Source organism: Rosa chinensis, chromosome 5 (genome assembly GCF_002994745.2).
Source record: "Rosa chinensis cultivar Old Blush chromosome 5, RchiOBHm-V2, whole genome shotgun sequence".
NCBI classification, from domain to species: domain Eukaryota; kingdom Viridiplantae; phylum Streptophyta; class Magnoliopsida; order Rosales; family Rosaceae; genus Rosa; species Rosa chinensis.
The window spans coordinates 70,419,602-70,438,199 of NC_037092.1; the positions used below are offsets into that span (position 1 = coordinate 70,419,602).

Sequence of the window (18,598 nt, forward strand, 5' to 3'; positions counted from 1 at the left end):
TGATGAGGCCTAATGTGATGTTTTAAAAATGAAGCTAAACTAAAAAGAAATGGGGGCATAGTAATAAGCTTATAAGCTAAACCATAGGTTCTAGCACCAATGTAAAATCACATGTTGCCGTCGAAATACTTTCTTTTTAGTTTATAAGCTTTTAAACGAAAGTAGGTGAAAAAATGAAGCTAAAACCACAGGTGCAAACGAGTAGTAAGTGTTTCTAACAGTAAGTAACCAAGGGAGCGAAAAGGACCACTTGCAAAGAGAAAAGCATTATTGCTAAAACAAGCAGCCTGGACTGGAGTCACGAAGCAATGAACACCGAGGGCCAAGACAATATGCAAAGTGAACCCCCAGATACTCTGCCCCCATATTTGGTTGCGGTGAAACTATGACGGTTTTTTCCGGGACTTGGTTTTACGATCCATCTGTGAATGAACCTCACCATATGCAAGATCGTCGGCGAATAAACCTCACCATCTGCTAGATCTACTTGGAGATTGGAGTCGAATCGGAGAAGACTGATGGAGGAAGTCGGCGCCGGAAGTCGTCCGCCGTGTTGAACAATTTGGAGAGAGGGAGAGCGTCCGCCTGTTGAACAATTTAGAGAGATAGAGAGAGACATAGAGAGTGCAGATCGGAGAGGGATGAGAGAGATGGCATGGATGTAATTCAATAATTAAGTTGAGGTCAAAGTTGTCATTTTATTTGAAATTGGGTATGTGGGAATTAAAATCTGTTGCTGGGGTAAGTGGGATAATTTTGGCTCATTTTGGTGCTTTGGGTCAAGAACCCTTTTATATATAGTAGATCAAGTCGTATCTTCCCTTCACAGTAGATTTGAACAATTTCAATTATATGAAAGTGTTTTTGGTTTTTTACATGATGTGAAACAATTAGAGTCATTATTAGTTGATACTGATTTGAAAGTAAAGTGTCTCAAACACATAGAGTTTCTCACTCATGATAATTTTTCTGATATATAGACGGTTCGAAGCTGCATTTAGAATAAAAATTGTTAACAAAAATGCTAAAGAGAGGTTCAAAAAGCAAAGTAGAAACACTAGTCTGAACTTTGTTCAAATATGTAATTGTTTCTCAAATACCATGATTGCTTATAGAAGTAAGTTAATGCGACAATTGCTTTTGTTAAAAGCAGTTTTTCTAAATTGAAACTAATAAAATCATATTTAAGACCAGTCACGTCACAGGAAAAATTGAATGGACTACCCATGTTATCTATTCAAAGAAAATTGTTCAAAAAGTTTAAATACAGTAATTTAATCAACATTTTTGCATCTCAAAAGACAAGAAGAGTGGTCTTCAAATGAAAACTTCTATTAGCTTGTTGTTTCATTATCGACATTGTTAGTTTTTGGTTTGTTTATATATTTTGCTATGTTTTAGTTTCTGCTTGCTTTTCTGACTTTTTTTTTTATCAATAAAAATAAATTATTTGAAAAACTTTTCTAAATTTTACTTTAGGCATCACTTTGTCACTGAAGGGCAATGTTGATCACTTCTTTCTTAATTGTGGTTTTCTTTGCTTTTTCTTAGATTAATGTACGTGTGTGTTTTGCTTTGAAATGAGAATTGAATTATATAAATATATATATATATATATATGTAATTATATATGAACAAATTCTTTGATAGAAGAGAATGTTATATAAGAATTGGTCGAGCATATATCGATCCACAGCATGATCAGCCCCAAAGCAAAAGTATTGGTTTGAAATCCGAACTTTTCGTATTTATAATTTGATTAGACGGCCACCTATTCTTGTATTTGAAACTATACTCCGTACTGGTTTGCTAGCTTGTACGTAAAATATCGGCCACACATCCACAGAATTATTTGATTGCTTTGGGACCAGTCATAGGTTGTCTCAAATAGATCTAGCTTCCAGGGGAAAATCTAAAATAGAAACGTGTTCCAATCATTATACTACGCATGAATTAAAACAGGGAGATTGATTGGTCTCATTCACTATCAACTCTGTGAGCAGGCCACGAAGTTACCGTCAACCTTAGAAAGAAACTCATCAAGTTTGGGGTTTCTTTCTTGGGCCTTGGCTGGACTTTATGTTTTGGGTTTAAGTAAAGGCGTTCACTATTTCACTTCCCAACTTGACTAGTTTGTTTTTGCTCACACTCAAAAGTTAAGCATGCAAAGGCTGTACCTTGTGATACAGCGCAGTTTGGTTCAGGCAAAACCTCGAACACTTGGTGTGCTCTATTTTTCTCCCGCCAAAATCCCATCCACCTTCAACTCTTTCCTCTGCACCCAAGCACCAAACGCTGTTCCCGATCAAGTCTCAGACCCAAAACAAGAAGAACCCAGAAGCTGCTTGTCTTACAGAATCGAGAAGCTGCCGAGAGGCGACCCAGTTGGGTCTGCTTTCCAGAGTTGGATGGGTGATGGCTTCCCCATTCACAGAGGTGACATCTTCCACGCCATTAATCGCCTCAGAAAGCTCAAGTCTAACCAACGCGCTCTTGAGGTACCTCTCTTTCTCTCACTGAGTTCATTTTTGTTAATGGGTGATTTAGTTTGCTTGATGAGAAATTGTGAAAAAGAAAAGATTGAATCTTTTTGGGTGAAGTTTGAAGCTTTGTTGTTTATAACTACAGAATGTAATTAGGCACAGAACCATTTCCATACAATTACATTTTGATTAGTACCCAATTCCCACAATTCATTCTGCAACTAAAGCTATTAGCCTTTAAATTTGAACCAATTTGGTATAGTAGCTGAGGTATTGGTTTTGACAGGTGATGGAATGGGTGATCAGAGAAAGGCCCTACAGGCCAAAGGAGCTAGACTACTCTTATCTGTTGGAATTTACAACCAAGTTTCATGGGATATCACAAGGTAAAGAACTCTTTACGCGTGTTCCTCAGGAGTTTCAGAATGAGCTCCTTTACAACAATCTTGTGATTGCTTGTTTGGACAAAGGAGCAATAAGGCTTCCGCTTGAGTGCATGAAGAAAATGAGGGAATTGGGCCATCCCATCTCGCACTTGGTGTTTAATCGGTTGATTATTCTACATTCATCATCAAGGCGTAAAAAATTGATACCGAAAATTCTTGCTCAGATGAAGGCTGATAAAGTGGCCAGGCATGCTTCCACATTTAACATTCTGATGAAAATGGAAGCCAGTGAACACAATATTGATGGGTTGATGAAGGTATACTCTGATATGAAGCGAGCAAATGTTGAGGCGAATGAGATTTCTTACTGCATCATAGCTACTGCCTATGCAGTGGCGAGGTTACATACTGCTGCTGAAGCTTATGTTGAAGCCTTGGAGAAGTCAGCTACAGGTAAAAACTGGTCAACATTGGATGTTCTAATAATGTTATATGGGTATTTGGGGAAGGAGAAGCAGCTAGAGAAAACTTGGGGCTTAGTGAAGGAACTTCCCTATGTCAGGTCTAAGAGTTATGTGATGGCAATTGAAGCATTTGGTAGAATTGGCCAACTCACCCGAGCTGAAGAACTCTGGTTAGAGATGAAATCAGTAAAAGGGTTGAGATCCACCGAGCAATTCAACTCTATTATATCTGTCTATTGCAAGCATGGGTTGATTGACAAAGCATCTAAAATTTTCAGGGAGATAACTACAGATGGTTGCAAACCAAATGCCATAACTTTTCGGCATCTCGCTTTGGGTTGCTTAAAAGCAGGATTGGTAGACGAAGCCATTAATACTTTAGATTTAGGGATGGATTTGACAATGTGCAATGTGGTCAGGAATTCTACCCCATGGTTGGAGACCACTCTTTCGATAATTGAGGCTTTTGCCGAAAGGGGTGATATAAGGAACGTCGAGAAGTTGTTTGAGGAACTAGCTAAAGCCAAGTATATAAGGTACACTTTTGTATACAACACTTTGATCAAGGCTTATGTGAAGGCCAAAATTTATGATCCAAATCTTTTGAAGAGGATGATTCTAGGAGGTGCACGACCAGATGCTGAAACCTATAGTCTGATGAAACTTGCTGAGCAGTTTCGGACTTGATATTGGTTTGTAATGTAGTTGTAACTGTAATCTGTTGTAATACATGTGACTGATTCTTTCACGATGTTTATCAATGTTGTAAATGGGAGATAATGAGATGGAAGAGCATTGATCTTGAATTGCTTTCTTCTGCTTGTGCACCCATTTTCAGCTGGCCTAAAACCAGATTATTGTGAAGATGGTCAGAGTTTCTTTCAAATTAAGCAGATACAGCCTACAATTATAACGACGTCTTGGTAGCAAAATTAGACTTCGCTTATTGGAGACTGATTGCTGTTCATCTTGACAATTGCTTTCAGGCAAAGCTTCTAGCGTTATATATATCCTTGATGGATGAAAAGTATCGCTATTTGCCCCCATGCAATATTGTTCTTTCAATATCCGGCCTCAAGGAGGTCAGCATCTCAGTATCCATATTCTTTCGCTTATGAGGCCAGTTAACATAGGCCGTACAAAACACAGGTCGTAAGGAAGGAGTTGCATCCACATCAAAATTACACTGACATCAGTTAGCATCTAAGATAAACATATGCACACAAATCTCAACAAAAGATGATATTTGAAAATTCAAAATCCATCAGATAAAAAGCTTCAGTTATTCAGCTGAAGAACCCTTGCATCATTCTTTTTACAACAAAACAAATTCACGAGGAAGATGATACAAGAAACCTCCTACTTCTACAGAATCTACAGAGAGATTGTGTAGAATTTTAGTTCCGCGTTCAGATGAGATAGTTGAGGAATTCTGCAGCAGTTGCAATGGCACCTCCTGTGATCGCATCGACCACAATCCTGTCCTTGTCCTTGCTGGTGGCTGCAGATATTACAGCCCCTGTCACTACACCCCCAATCATGGCATTCTTCTGCAAGATATAATCAAACAGAAATGAGCAGAAGCAGAATTTCCAATTGAAGATTGAAAATGATTTCTGAAATAAAGTACTTGCAATGGTATGCTTGAAGCTTTGTGATAATTCAGGGAGCCGAGTCTTAAAGAAATGTTCAATAGTTCTACTGTTCTGTCTCATGGATAATAACTTAATCCTATTATGAGTAAGTGGTTAAAGGGATACGCATATGGAATTAAAAAGAAGAAAAACAGATTTGTAATTGAGCACCCTCAGCTCCTTTCACAAGAAACATACCAGATATAATCTCTGAACTGCTATTTCAGAGTTACACGTTCAAAACCTATGGATTATGACAAATAGAGCAACACAGATGTTTGAATTTTTAAATTAGCATGTGGAGATTCTGAAACAGTACAAATACAATTTCAAAATTTACATGTGCAAACTTAAAATAGGCATCTGAGGAATATAAAAATTCAAATTTTCTGAACAAAACAGTGAAAACACAATCTTTAGCCCCTTTCTGAGTTGCTCATGTATAGTACAACAAGCAATCTACAGCGGACATACCCAGTCTCTTCTGCCACGGATCCTCTCGACACCATACTCCGCTCCCACATAAACTCCAGCTACAGTTCCTGTCAATTTTAAAAGAATATATTGTTGATTCAACAGTTCTCCATTTTACAAAAGAAAAGGAAGCTAAAAAAGAAAAAAGAAAAAAAAAAACACTTTGCCACAAGGCTCATAAACCTCATGCATACATAGTGTTTAGCTTGCAATGAAATATGTCGACTTACCCCAATATGCACCTTCTTTACACATCTTCTTCAACTACAAGACCAGTATTTTCAATTAGCACGATGAGAAACTTGTAATGTATAAAACAACATAACTCCTCAAAACAGTAGCACAGTAAGAGTAAAACCTCCAGAACGCAGCAGATCAAATCTCCAATAAACAAAACCAATTGAAGATGCTCATATTGATTAAAAGTAGCCACTATTTTCCTCAGAAATAATAGAATAATAAAGCGAATTATTTAAACAAGGGACTGTTCTGTTCTGGTCACTCACAGTGTGCTCAAAGTTGTGACTTGATACGCTCCCTGAAACAAACAAGAACATCATCACCAACATACTCAAACATCAACATCACCATCATCATCAATCGACATTAGTTAGTTATTCAAGATCTTTCATTACATCAAACTCAAGAAAGCTTCTACAGCAACCATTGAAGTTTTGAACTTTTTCTCTGTCAATTTTCTCGGTGCTTCTCGATGATCAGACGGTAACACAGCAAAGAATGTAAACAACATAAAAAGGGTAAAGACGGTACCTTTCTTGACGGCATGGTAAGCTTCCTCTGCAGCAACTCTGGTAGCAGCAACCTGAACCGGACCAAACCAAACACAAACGTCACCGTTTCACTTCCGAAGATACAATCAAAATGATCAAAACCCAGAAACCAAAAAAGCAAACACATTCATATGAAAACACAACAGATATCAAAAAACCATACAGCTCCGATCTTCAAGAAACCATCGACGGTGACATTGAGCAGTGGGTTACCCATGTCAATGGCCACCTCAACCTTCGGCCCGGAAAGTGTCCCTGAAAACCCGCTGCTAGGCATCTTCTTCTTCTTCTTCTCTTCACCTCTTACACTCTGAGAAAGACTGAGAGTCTGTGCTGTGACAGTTTTGATGAGATTGAAAATGAATGATTGCCTGGGTTCTGGTGCTTTATGTCAAATTTTCAAGAGATGGGGGAGTATTACCAAAATGCCATTACACGCATTGGACGGTGGAGGTGGATCAATGCATGTGACTCCGTGAATGTGTCAATATTCAAACGGGTGTGTCTGCTTTGCTTGGATAGGTAGTGACGCAGTGTTTAGTCTTTAGTGCCCAAGTGTCTCTCTCTCCTTATTGCTTCTGATTATGAAGCCAAAATTTGGTTTTGTTTTCTTTCCCAACAATTTTTAATATATAGTTGGAGGCAAAGGAAGCTTTTTGGTAGGCATTTGTTCCCCGGCTATAAATTGCTGCTCCATTACTTGCTCCTTGTGTGAGCTTAACTTGAGGCAGAAGGTAAAGCTGTGGACTTTTGAACTAAATAGAATTAGCCCCTTCAGGTATAGATCTTAACTCATTGTACTTGTTAGGAATTATAAATCATTGTAAGTACAATCATGTTGTGTGAAATTCCCCATTTATTGTTTGGTGATGGTTTAATATCCTGCTCTACGCTAGATTCTCATGTATTCTAGACCTGATAGTTTATGAGCAAGTGGAGTCGTAGCAGTTTGTGTGTCATATGTGAACTGTTTGGATAGCAGTAAACAAACACATTGTAAATGTAACAAGCGAAAACAATCTAGAAATGATTACTGTAGTATATGAGTCCAAAATTAACAATAATATGATATAACTCGATAAATTCTGCAAATTAATCTTGCAGTGAGGAAAAAAATACATAACAAATAATTAAAAAGAGGAAAGTTAGGGTAAAAATGATGCAGTTTGGCTGCACACGCAGAAAGCAAAATTCTGCATGCAGTGGCCAAATTCATTGCTTTAAAATCTACTTGGGGCAAAAAGAGGAACATAAATGCCACAACTCAGATCGAGTAAACAGGGATTTGTCTCCAACTTATTCTAAACCCATGGAAAGAAAAGGCATAGATATGACCCTTGCTCACAACTTCATGTCCTTCACTAGGCTTATACATTGGGGCTGGGAAGACAGGCCAAGCACTTGACCCATCAACTTGGAATATCCTCTCATTCTCTCCCACCAAAACCCACACCTCCTTCCCCCCAACCGGAACCATTCTTGCGCCATGTGCTTTTAGTCTTGGCCTCTCAACTATTTGGTTCGGCAAGAAACCAATTCGCCTGCAGTTATATATTAAAATTGGATGGGTGATCACAGTATACAGCCACAGCTTCACGCCTAACCGATCTGACCAAGTCAATATCATTAAACGCCCATTGAGTGATGTAGCAGTGAATCCGTCTGCCTCTTGGGGAACAAATGATTTCAAAGACCCCCAAGAGTTGTTGCTGGGGTTGTAGATTTCAGCTGAGTGCTTCAGGGCTGCATTGCTACCACCACCAACCACAAAGAACCTGCCTCCGTGAGCAATGCCAGATGCAAATGCTCGCGGGTTTGGCATGTTCTGCAGTGCTTCCCACTGCCTTGTTTTCAGATTCAATCGTTCTGCCGAGTTCAAGTGAGATGAAGGGAAAGTGTCTGCATTACACAAAGTACCACAAAGTAAGTACCAAGTGGTGACATGGAGAGAATGTAACAACGTTCAGAAAGTCCATAATTGCTCTTAGCCTGAAATGATAAGCTATCAAAATCAAGATGTAAGGTCATCTATTACAAAATGTGGTTCCTTATCTACAGCGATTATTTATTGTTATAATCGATTAAGAGGCTCATCCAAAAGCACATCAACATCAAAGTAATGAGAACCATTATATCAAATTGTGTATGGCATTTATGCAGGTAGTACTTGGTACAAGTATCAATTGAGAACTTGAATTGTCCTTGAAACATTGTAGAAAACATACTATATAATCAATGTTCCAGTGTGCAACATATCAATGTGATAGCTTGAGCTTTGTATACTACCTCTTCTCAAAGTATTTTCACCTATTGCTAAAATTGAAATTCGTTGGCTCTAGTACACGGTCAACAATCCCTAATCGATATACAGTTTTTTTGGTTTTTTACACAAGCAGTTCCAGCATTACTTAATAAGATCCGAATACCAATGTTTCAAATTCAAAACATCTCATTCTTATGTCATGATGAGTTTCTTAGTTATTATAATAAACTAAAATCACTTCAATAGAGTCAATACTTACCTAAAGAGTTATCCTTATACCCTCCAGCAACATATAGCCACCCATCAAGAATAGCACATGCAGCTCCGAACAGATTGCGATCCGCACAGTTCATTTTGGGCACATCATTGAGAGAATTCTCACTGCATGAGTAAGTGCACAGGGTGACATAAGGTTTCGGACCTCGCACCAACTTGGCACACAAGAAATGTTGAGGCAGAATACCAATCACCTGTACTCTAAACATGGAAGAGTTTCGAGGCACCGCCACGGAATGGAATTGGGTGGGAGAGCAGAGATAGGCAAACCATTCCCATTTTGGGAATGAGAATGAAAAAGGGCACGTCTCTTCTTCTTTGTTGTGTTCTTCGTGATCGACCACGGATTTGTTTGGCACCTCAATCATGCAAATGTCTTGGAAAAAACCGGAATCGGAGACGGTGAAGATGGAATTGCGCAAACTGAAGCTGGAGTCATCATTTGGTTTGCGGTTTGAAGGTGTTCTACTAAGATACCACATTATGACCTTTCAAAAAAAAGATACCACATATTGATTTGGATGCGTAATGGGGTGGTGAGTTTGGTTCTATGAGATAAGTTTAACTGGTGATTAGTTTTGGTGGACTTGAGAGTAAACGTAGGATTGTAATTAGGAAGTTTGTTGGTTATTTCATCTTGATTGGACTTGTAGTCAATTTTTTTTTTTGGAGAATGTGGAACTCTAGAGTTAATTTAATAGCTATCAGGATAATTAACTTGGTCTTAACACACACGTGTTTAATTTTTGTATGAATTTTGTTCAAACATAAATCTTTGACTAGTTTTGTGTGCAAACGAAGTGTCATTGAGATGATTTTCATTTGGCAATATAGTGAGAAAGTATGTTCTATTGTTTTATGACACTATTTGCTAATTAGTGTATATGGTTTTTGTTTATTTACCCCATTTTTAGGGATTTGTGTTGAGGGATTAATAATTATTTACCTTTAATTGGGTTAATGAGAATAGAAATTTGTTATTCGGGTAAGTGAGATAATTTTAGCTCATTTTAGTGCTTTTAGTCAAAAACCCTAGTATATATTTAAATATATAGAATTAGTACGTATAAACTCCTATTATTATTTGAGACCACCTCTAAATGTTTATTATAACTTCTACATGTTACTTCATTATATTCGACAATTTTATCATTAATCAACACTTTAGGGTAGTTGCACTGACTTTATTAAAAAAAAAAAAATTGACTAGTTCTTATGTTTTGACGGACCGCTCACTCTCTGCGGTTCAAACGGTCCCGTTTTGTGTCGACGCTAGGGTTTTACCTCACTATAAAGAGAAAGAGATCTGCTCACACCAGCTCGTTCCATAAACCCTTTCAGAGACTGAGAAATTAAGCCCAAAAGAACCTGAAATTGGATTTGTGGGCAGTGTTTGAGATTCAATTAAGATGGATAAGAGCATGATAGGAGATCTGGATTCGCTTCCAGAGGAAGATAAGCTCAGAATGGCCACCATGATCGACCAGCTCCAAATCCGCGACAGGTTTTCAATTTTCTCTAATCAATTTCTCTCTGGATTCTTACATTTCCTCAGCTGTATTCTGGGTTCTCAAATTTATTGAAAATCTAGCTTGAATATGATGGAAAATTTTAAAATTTGGTCCTGCACCGATTGAACACTCATCTCAATTGATGTATTTCTTAGATTTGGTTATTCATTTGTTTTCGCATTTCAAGTATAATGGGTGGTGGACTGGTGGTGTAGTTGTGAACCTTTTGGGTCTGCTTGAATTGTGTGATTTGCTTTTAGTTTTTGGTTGGATTCCTATTGAAATGTTTGTTTCCATTGCTTTGATTCGAAGTGTGTGTCTCTTGTTTTTGATACCCATTGGTGATTTAGATACTTTTGGAAGTGCATGATGGATCTGAGGCATTTGACAGGCTCAGATTTGTAGCTTCACAATTCCTTTTTGTACAATGTAGGTCACAGGTTTAATTCTGTGAAAACTCTTTTCTGTGAAGCCACATAAAAAGTTCTCCTTAAAACCAGTGCAACATGTGTGTTGCTTCTGGACGTTTAGGGAACTACAATGATTATGTGTTGGCGAAACTTTTGTATTCCAGCGTATATTAGATATTGGTTATGAGTTTTAGGGAACCAAAGTGGCAAAACTAATTTGATAAGTAGCTATTTAGTTCCCTGATTTTGTTTGCTTTTAACCTTTTGTGATAGTTAAGGAGAAGATTATGTTGTACAAATCATGTGTCATGGAGATTTGCACGGGTTGTATTTCTCTTGCTTGGATTCTCATCTAAACATTTTTTATACGATAGGATTAATTGCTTGAAACTTTGTGTTGTCTAGATAAGTCATCCTTAATTGCAATGCATTTACTTGTTATTGGAATGTTAATCCCACCATATACATAATCAGTAAAGTATTAATATATCCAAGTAAAGGTTCCTGCAAAGTGCTTCAGTAAACCAACAGAACAAAACTTGTATCAACAAAACATTAGTCCAACCGTTAAAGATTTTGTACGTGGCTTCTAAATTGGATGCTATCTGTATGATAAAGTACTGTTTTTCTAGTTTGGCATAAGTAATTGCCATTGTCATGCATGGAATGCAACCCATCTGCTAATAATATCATATTCTTGCAGTTTAAGGATGTACAACTCACTTGTCGAGAGATGCTTCAATGATTGTGTTGACACTTTCAAGCACAAATCACTGCAGAAGCAAGAGGAAACCTGTGTTCGGCGATGTGCTGAGAAGTTTCTCAAGCATTCGATGCGCGTTGGCATGAGGTTTGCAGAGCTTAACCAGGGAGCTGCAACCCAGGACTAGAGTCATTGAGCTGCCAAGGGTAGAGGGCTCGGGCAGTTTACTCCATATTTGCTTTGCTGTCCTTTTTTGTTTTGTTTCAAAAGAAGAAATGGTGTTGTTGTTGTACCCATCTTCATGCTTTTGTTGTCTATGGGAGAAACAGCAAATTGTATTCTGTAGATACTTGGGATCTGAAGTTGCTGTGTGATAAGAGATTCTATTTTTACTAATTCAAGCAGCAGTCCACGTTTGAATGTGATGAATAAAATGCTTTGCTTTTGTAGAATTTGCTTTTTTTACCAGTATGGAGCATACATGCGTTTTTTTAATTTGTTTGGAAATAGCAAATTGTAGTCTGTAGATACATGGGATCTGAATGTTGCTGTCTGATAATGGATTCTATTTTCACTAATTCCAGCACGAGTCCGCATTTGAATGTGATGAACAAATTGCTTTGTTTGTAGAAATTGCTTCTTTTTTTTTTTTTTTTTGGGATAAATGGGAGCCAAGAGGCCCAAAAAGAAAGAAAAACTAAACTTTGGAACTCCGGATCCTAACTCTAGGAAATTCACACAAGTCATCAAGAAGAGAGGTAATGACTTGTGGAGGAGGATGCAACATGACATGCACCCCAGCTTCAGCCTGCAACCCATCCTTGGATAGGATATCTGCAACTGCATTCACTTCTCTATAGGTGTGTCTAATATCAAAGCTCAGGAACTTTTGCTGCAAGAATGAGCAACAATTGAGGAGAGTTTTTAGTGGATGCACTTCATCCACTCCATTCTTTACCATGTTAATAAGGGTTTCAGAATCACTTTCAACATACAAATGAGAGCATTGATTATCATATGCCAATTTTAGCCCCAACAACAGACCCCATGCCTCAGATTGGAGAACAGAGCCACTTCCCAGGTTGGCATAAAATCCAGCAACCCAAGAACGATCATGACTCCAGAAATTGCTTCTTTACCAATGTGGAACATGCGTGTTCCTTAAATTTGTTTTTCAAAGGAAATGCAGAGAGAGCAAGAACTGGCCAGAATCTATTGCTTTAGCTGCTACTCACGGAAGGTGAACTAATACAGAAAAAAAGAGGATGAAACTAGTTTTGTGCTCGACTGCTTGGCTAACCCCGGTGTCGGTGAAAAATGCTATTTTCTTTATTTAAATACAAAATGAAGCAAAGCAAGGAAATCACAACAAACAAGTATTGCCGTCAGGGTAGATCACTCGCTAAAGTTCTCTTCAGCAAACAAATTAATACTCTGACAAACTGGCCAAGAGAAGATACAAAGAATACTCTTAAAAAAGTTGCTATTTAGTAGAGAACAACTAGTATCTCATTCCCCAATAGCACAAGATTACAACACAACAAACCTATCACGAGGAAAATACAGATAATGAGTAAAGGAATTTACATACAATTTTACAATAAACGGTGTAAATAACTAAATATCATTCAGAGGACAAGATCATAGAATATTTCTAAACGAAATGGCACAAGATCAAATCAACATTAATCAGAAAAATTCAAGACTTGTTTCTTCAGCAAAGCAATAGTTTAATCTCATCAAGCACAACAGCCAAATACAACAAGAGCTTCTCCAAGCAAATTAATAGAACAATGTAAAGGTTGCAATAGCATTTAGTTGCAAACTACAAAGATTAACAGTGACTTGCTGGCGTACACAGATTGATAACATTCTAGATCAGATTGATACCATTCCTAGATAGACTTATTCTTCATCACGATGGTGTTTCCTGCTCTTCTTCTCAGATCGTCTCCTACCCCTTCCTACCCGCGCATCATCAGAGCCACTTGAATTGGAATCAGATGGTGTTGCTGCCCTCCTGCTCCTCCGACTGCGGTGTCTATCTTCAGATGCATCAGACTCAGAATCATCAGAATACCGATGACTTCTCCTCCTCCTTTTCTCCTTCCTACTCTTCCTATGTCGTCGACGTCGTTTACCATCCTCATCAGAAGACTCATCCCTCTTTCTCCGTTTCTCCTTTCTCCTTTTCTTCCTGTCTTCTTCAGAGTCATCCGAATCATCATGTTTCCTCTTGCTGCTTCTCCTCTTCTTCGACCTTCCTCTCTTCTTCCTCTCCCCAGAATCTGTATCAGACCCATCAACATCTGAGTCCTCATTCTTTTTTTTTGACTTCTCCTTTAAGACACTCTTTTTCCCATTTTTTTTAGCAATGAGCCTCTCCATCTCGGAATCATAGTCCGAATCCGAAGTCTCAGTGTCTTCATCCTCCTCCTCACTATCAGCCTCAACCACATTTTTCCCAATCCCCTTACCCAGCTTCCCCCTCAACTTACTCAACTCAGAAGCAACATCAGCCTGAATAGCTTCTGGGTCCTTCTCCTTGTCTTCCTTAACACTCAGAAAGTTCCTGCACTGGAAGCTGAGATGCCCAACACGGCCACACCTCTTGCACGCCCCACGAGCCTCATCAGCATTGGACCCGGTTATACGGGCAAGAGCAAGGAGGCCCTGGAAGCTAGCATATGGATTCTCAGCATCTGGTTCAGAGTTTGCCAAATTCACCTGAGAAGAGCTCTTACCTTCCTCTTTGGTGGGTGCATAAGGATCATACCCAATTGCACTCTGCCATATGCCGTGAGTTTGAAGGGCAGCACTACTGTGCACCCGATTGTTCGCCGGCATGCGAACCCTTCCTGCGGTGGCCGGCATCTTGAAATTCCAAGATCAAAACCTAAACAGAAACAAACTACTCAGAATTCCCAGAAATTACACCAAGAACAAATCAACAATTACTCGAATTTCAATGTCATAAAGGAAATGAATGCTTAAATTTCTTCAATTTAGGTTTTGGGATCCAAAAACCCCTGGTGCAATTGAACCCCAAGAGAACACAATCAATAAAAAAAAAAAAATTCAAATTCCAATTCTAGGGTTTTCTGAATACATCCGTACAAATTCTATCCCGCAGATGGAATCTAAATTCTAGGGTTTTTGCATTCGCTATAACAGAAGAATAAAGAAAAGCGAAATTCGAGGTTAGAAGATTGAAGATTTACCTGTGAAAATTTGATCGGAGACGAAGCTTCTGGAGAGAGATAGAGAAAGCGTCTTGAGGGATTTAGCGATTGGGGGAAAATGTGTTACTGAATACCCTTTATATAGTTTCTAAGCGGTCATATTGCAGCGACGTCGTTTAGTGTTATAGCCCTACCGGTTTGGACACCCGTCCAAAAGAGACGGTGAAAGATGCCATGGGATCGATGCAACTGTTCCTTCAAATTTTTTTTTTTTCCCAACACCCCAATTTAATAGGAAATTGAGAAAATATTTCAAACAGTACCGAACTTAGGCCGACTCTTAATTTCAGTATCCAACTATACAAAACTATCACTTTGGTACCCCAAGTTTGAAACCCGACCCAACAATGGTACACGCCGTCACTAGCTAACCACGTGGCATATTTTGAGGGGTAATTCGGTCCAACTTTTTTTGTTTTGTTTTTTTTAGACCAATTTTTTGGTCTCACCACTTGTCCCTACGCGAGCTCTGGCCAAGATGACCAAGAGCGAAGAAGCCATTACAGCCGACCTCCAAGGCCTCTCCAACAAGGAGATCAGGAGACCAAAAACAAAGAGAGAGAGAGAGAGAGAGAGAGAGAGAGAACTAGTTGCTCTCTGACCTGGACACCAGCTGCGACCCGAGAAAGAAATCTGACTGGAGGGACGATGTCCGGCCACCCACGATGGCGCACAACCACCATTCCCTTCGTCTTTGCGTCGCCTGCGTCCCTGTGCCTTTGGATCACTCATGCATTGAACGGAGAAGGAGCAACGACGACTGGAAGCTCCGAGACTTCTCCAGCGAGCTCTGCAATTCCTGGCGATTCCGACCACCATTTTGGCTACCTGTGGTATGAAATCTCATCTCCTCGTCATGCCCAACAAGCCTGTGCAATTATTTTTTGAATTTGATCGGGTTTTAATGACTTGGTTTCTGGGTTTGGTCTCTGGCAGCCGTGTTCTTAGACACTGGCGATATTTCCGGCTGTTCTTGACTCATTCCTGCCTAGTTTCTGGTTCGACTGCTTCTCTGGACGAGGCCTGACCCTGTGCGGGAATTAAACTCCGAAGATTTCTGGGTTGTGGTTATTGAGGCTTGAATACCAGTTCATCATGAACTTCCAATCACAAGCTGACAAAACCCAGATGAAGGAGACGAGGAGAAGAAGAAGGGATCTGCTAATTTCACAGAGAAGTCCTCTCTCTCTCTCTCTGTGCAGCATGGTTTACGAATTTCACCGAGAAATTGATAAAGCCATGACGGATTTGGTTGTGTATTGTGTTTGTGAACTGTGATTTGGTGGTGTATTGTGTTTGTGAACTGCGATTCCATGGATATTGGGATTTCTTGGGTTATGGTTTGAGTTAGTGGGTGGTGGAGAAGGCGGAGGAAGTGGAGGAGTTGGTACTGGTGCTGTGATTTGGGTGGAATTCTTGAATTTCGGTTTGACTGGGAGAGTGAGAGTGAATTTGGGTTGAAATGACCCAATTACCCTTCAGGAATTGCCACGTGGCTGGGTTCTTAACACTGTCATGGACGGCGTGTACCATTGTTGGGTCGGGCTTCAAACTTGGGGTACCAAAGTGATAGTTTTGCATAGTCGGGTACTAAAGTTAGGAGTCGGCCTAAGTTCGGGTACTGTTTGAAATATTTTCTCTAGGAAATTACATAAAAGTGTCATTTTAAAACTTTAATTAGCCATAAGGCTAGTTAATTTTTTTTGTACATATAAGGCCACTTTTATCTTCCATTTATTTTTTTTTGATGATTTTACCCCTCTATAAACAAAACAAATTGTCTCTCTAAAATCAAAACCCTCTCTCTCTCATCTTGTTTGGACCCAAAATGAACATTTTTGCCTGACAAGGCACGTTTTGGATAAATTGAGCCAATATCAGTGGCTCAAACTATATATTGTCGACAAACTCGAAATATATATTTAGAGGCTAAATAAAGCCTACTATGGAAGCATGGAAGCATGGAAGCATGAAAAGTCAACTTTAGCATATTTTCCTACTTCGGCTAGGAGAAACCGAGCTAAATAAGGAAGGAGGGCCGGCAGAATAACCAAATGAAATCGAAATGAGCTGAAACTTTCCAGATTAAATCTAGAAAGCCCAAGGATCATTTCTTATGAAGAGTGCCAGAGCTAGTTTTGAGTGGAAGGCCATCAAACAATCTGTCCAATTTTCTGCAGAAGCAAAACTGGAAAACTGGACCTGTAAGAGGTCCAGCAGCATTTCCGGCCCAACCACATGGAAGAAAGCTCTGAAAATTTTCCACAATGATCTAAACTCATTATGGATCATTTGATATGAAGAAGTCGAAGGCCCATTTTGAGTTCTTGGTGGAGATATAGCTGCAGCAAAATTGGAGCAGTAAGTGCTTAAACCTAACATTCCATTAGTGTTTTAAGTGCTTAAACCTAACATTCCATTAGTGTTTAAGTGCTTGAACGTAACAACTCCATAATCTCATAAGTGCTCCATCATGATCCCATTAAGTGCTCCATTATGATTTGTTTAAAGGCCAAATAGTGTTGCTTGGAAGCCTATATATAGAGGCAAAAATAAGACAACAAGACACCAATTCATTCACAACAAACATCTCTAAGATGATCTAAGTTCTCTCTAGAGCAACCTCTCTAAGAGCAACTCCTTTCCTTCTCTTTCTCTTATCGGTGATCACACTCTAAGTCCTAGTCTCCTCAGGATCCGACTATCAGTGCCACCAAACCCTCTGTCAAAGTGCTTCGGTCCTAGTCTCCTCGGGAGCCAATTGTAGTACCACGACCAACACAACCAACACCAACACATTCACAACAAACATCTCTAAGATGATCTAAGTTCTCTCTAGAGCAACCTCTCTAAGAGCAACTCCTCTCCTTCTCTTTCTCTTACCGGTGATCACACTCCTAGTCCTAGTCTCCTCAGGAGCTGACTATCAGTGCCACCAAACCCTCTGTCAACTTACTTCGGTCCTAGTCTCCTCGGGAGCCGACGGTAGTGCCGCGACCACAACGGTTACAGGATCAGCCAAGTAAGGGTAACGCCCTAGCAACCCAGCCAAGCTAAAGTCACGCTTTAGCAAGTTCTCTCTACTTCCCGGTGGTTCTCGCTCTGCTCAATCTACAACATCGAGTATCGATTGTGATTTTCAAGAAGCTCAGCAAAAGTCCTCGCCACGAGGCATAAAGAATCCCACGACGAGGTTGGTGCTCTCCTCGTTTACAATCGCTCGACAGAAGTCAGGTCAAGGGACACCCCGACGACCGCACCCGAACGGTGCTGGCACGTCCTCGCAGAAAAGAGACTGCTGACCAGCTGCAGCAAAATTCTGGAGCCAAACATTTTGGCACGCCCAGTGGGACTACATCAGAAGTTTTTCTCTTGAAGCACATTCAACCACCGGGCTTCAAAACAAACATTTTGGCACGCCCAGTGGGACAGTCAATACAGCATATTGCCAGATAACCACCATTGGGAAGTCAAGCGCAAACCCTTACCAAAACGTTTACGTTAACTGTCCAAAACACAAGGCCTCCAGCTACAGACCGCACTCGCGTGCAGACTGTCATGGCCTTTCTGAAGAACAGTAATCCAAAGATTTTCTCTCAACTCTCCATCGACCGAGATGTCGACTGAGCAAGGAGGAAATCAGCTTCCCGCTACTGAGGGCGAGAAAGTTCCCACCACCCAGCCTAATGAGGCTGGAGATGCGTCTAATACCACCAAAACGGTTGAAGACGAGGTGAGAATAGTTGACTTTGTGCCCATTCTCGTCCTAGAGAATGCGAGCATTGAGGAGCGGCTTGCTATCTTTGAACAGAATTCTGCCGCATACCATGAAAAGATGAAAAAAGCCTTTGCAGAAGACCGTCGAAGGCTTGATGAACTTTCGATTTCGGTCCAAAAGCTTAAGATAGGATCGCGACAGACACAGGGACAAACCCAAGAAAATCACCAGCAGCTTGTGAAT

At 39.8% G+C, this 18,598-nt stretch overlaps 5 protein-coding genes across 6 annotated transcripts; 2 read left to right on the forward strand and 3 right to left on the reverse strand.

Moving 5' to 3' along the window:
* The first annotated feature begins 1,762 nt into the window (after nt 1-1,762).
* Nucleotides 1,763-4,430, forward strand: LOC112166713 (pentatricopeptide repeat-containing protein At1g07590, mitochondrial). The gene is made up of 2 exons (XM_024303599.2): nt 1,763-2,498; nt 2,770-4,430. Exons 1-2 carry the CDS (start codon nt 2,163-2,165, stop codon nt 4,018-4,020), a joined length of 1,587 nt encoding a protein of 528 aa, XP_024159367.1. The 5' UTR covers nt 1,763-2,162; the 3' UTR covers nt 4,021-4,430.
* Nucleotides 4,431-4,576: 146 nt separating this feature from the next.
* LOC112166714 (outer envelope pore protein 16, chloroplastic) lies at nt 4,577-6,678 on the reverse strand. The gene is made up of 6 exons (XM_024303600.2): nt 6,396-6,678; nt 6,213-6,264; nt 5,948-5,979; nt 5,672-5,705; nt 5,442-5,509; nt 4,577-4,883 (listed from the first exon to the last, which is right to left on the reverse strand). Exons 1-6 carry the CDS (start codon nt 6,507-6,509, stop codon nt 4,743-4,745), a joined length of 441 nt encoding a protein of 146 aa, XP_024159368.1. The 5' UTR covers nt 6,510-6,678; the 3' UTR covers nt 4,577-4,742.
* A 699-nt stretch (nt 6,679-7,377) lies between these two features.
* On the reverse strand, nt 7,378-9,297 carry LOC112201991. 2 transcript variants are annotated; one of them, XM_040519478.1, is made up of 3 exons: nt 8,966-9,297; nt 8,755-8,876; nt 7,378-8,131 (listed from the first exon to the last, which is right to left on the reverse strand). In XM_040519478.1, exons 2-3 carry the CDS (start codon nt 8,846-8,848, stop codon nt 7,497-7,499), a joined length of 729 nt encoding a protein of 242 aa, XP_040375412.1. In that variant the 5' UTR covers nt 8,849-8,876; nt 8,966-9,297; the 3' UTR covers nt 7,378-7,496. The 2 variants fall into 2 exon arrangements, with proteins under 2 accessions (XP_040375412.1, XP_024198683.1); XM_024342915.2 differs by having other exon boundaries at nt 8,755-9,297.
* A 779-nt stretch (nt 9,298-10,076) lies between these two features.
* LOC112165918 (mitochondrial import inner membrane translocase subunit Tim9) lies at nt 10,077-11,847 on the forward strand. The gene is made up of 2 exons (XM_024302622.2): nt 10,077-10,275; nt 11,396-11,847. Exons 1-2 carry the CDS (start codon nt 10,181-10,183, stop codon nt 11,580-11,582), a joined length of 282 nt encoding a protein of 93 aa, XP_024158390.1. The 5' UTR covers nt 10,077-10,180; the 3' UTR covers nt 11,583-11,847.
* Nucleotides 11,848-13,046: 1,199 nt separating this feature from the next.
* On the reverse strand, nt 13,047-14,759 carry LOC112166513 (CAX-interacting protein 4). Its single transcript, XM_024303382.2, has 2 exons — nt 14,617-14,759; nt 13,047-14,291 (listed from the first exon to the last, which is right to left on the reverse strand). Exon 2 carries the CDS (start codon nt 14,267-14,269, stop codon nt 13,301-13,303), a length of 969 nt encoding a protein of 322 aa, XP_024159150.1. The 5' UTR covers nt 14,270-14,291; nt 14,617-14,759; the 3' UTR covers nt 13,047-13,300.
* Between the last annotated feature and the right edge of the window lie 3,839 nt (nt 14,760-18,598).

Coding starts and splice junctions, on each gene's coding strand:
- LOC112166714 (XM_024303600.2), bottom strand. CDS start 6,509: ATGCCTAGCAGCGGGTTTTCAGGGACACTTTCCGGGCCGAAGGTTGAG. Junction 6,265..6,395: donor GTTTCTTGAAGATCGGAGCT/GTATGGTTTTTT, acceptor GGTCCGGTTCAG/GTTGCTGCTACCAGAGTTGC. Junction 5,706..5,947: donor GTCACAACTTTGAGCACACT/GTGAGTGACCAG, acceptor CTGGTCTTGTAG/TTGAAGAAGATGTGTAAAGA.
- LOC112165918 (XM_024302622.2), top strand. CDS start 10,181: ATGGATAAGAGCATGATAGGAGATCTGGATTCGCTTCCAGAGGAAGAT. Junction 10,276..11,395: donor CAGCTCCAAATCCGCGACAG/GTTTTCAATTTT, acceptor ATATTCTTGCAG/TTTAAGGATGTACAACTCAC.
- LOC112201991 (XM_024342915.2), bottom strand. CDS start 9,253: ATGTGGTATCTTAGTAGAACACCTTCAAACCGCAAACCAAATGATGAC. Junction 8,132..8,754: donor GTATAAGGATAACTCTTTAG/GTAAGTATTGAC, acceptor TGTGTAATGCAG/ACACTTTCCCTTCATCTCAC.
- LOC112166713 (XM_024303599.2), top strand. CDS start 2,163: ATGCAAAGGCTGTACCTTGTGATACAGCGCAGTTTGGTTCAGGCAAAA. Junction 2,499..2,769: donor CTAACCAACGCGCTCTTGAG/GTACCTCTCTTT, acceptor TGGTTTTGACAG/GTGATGGAATGGGTGATCAG.
- LOC112166513 (XM_024303382.2), bottom strand. CDS start 14,269: ATGCCGGCCACCGCAGGAAGGGTTCGCATGCCGGCGAACAATCGGGTG.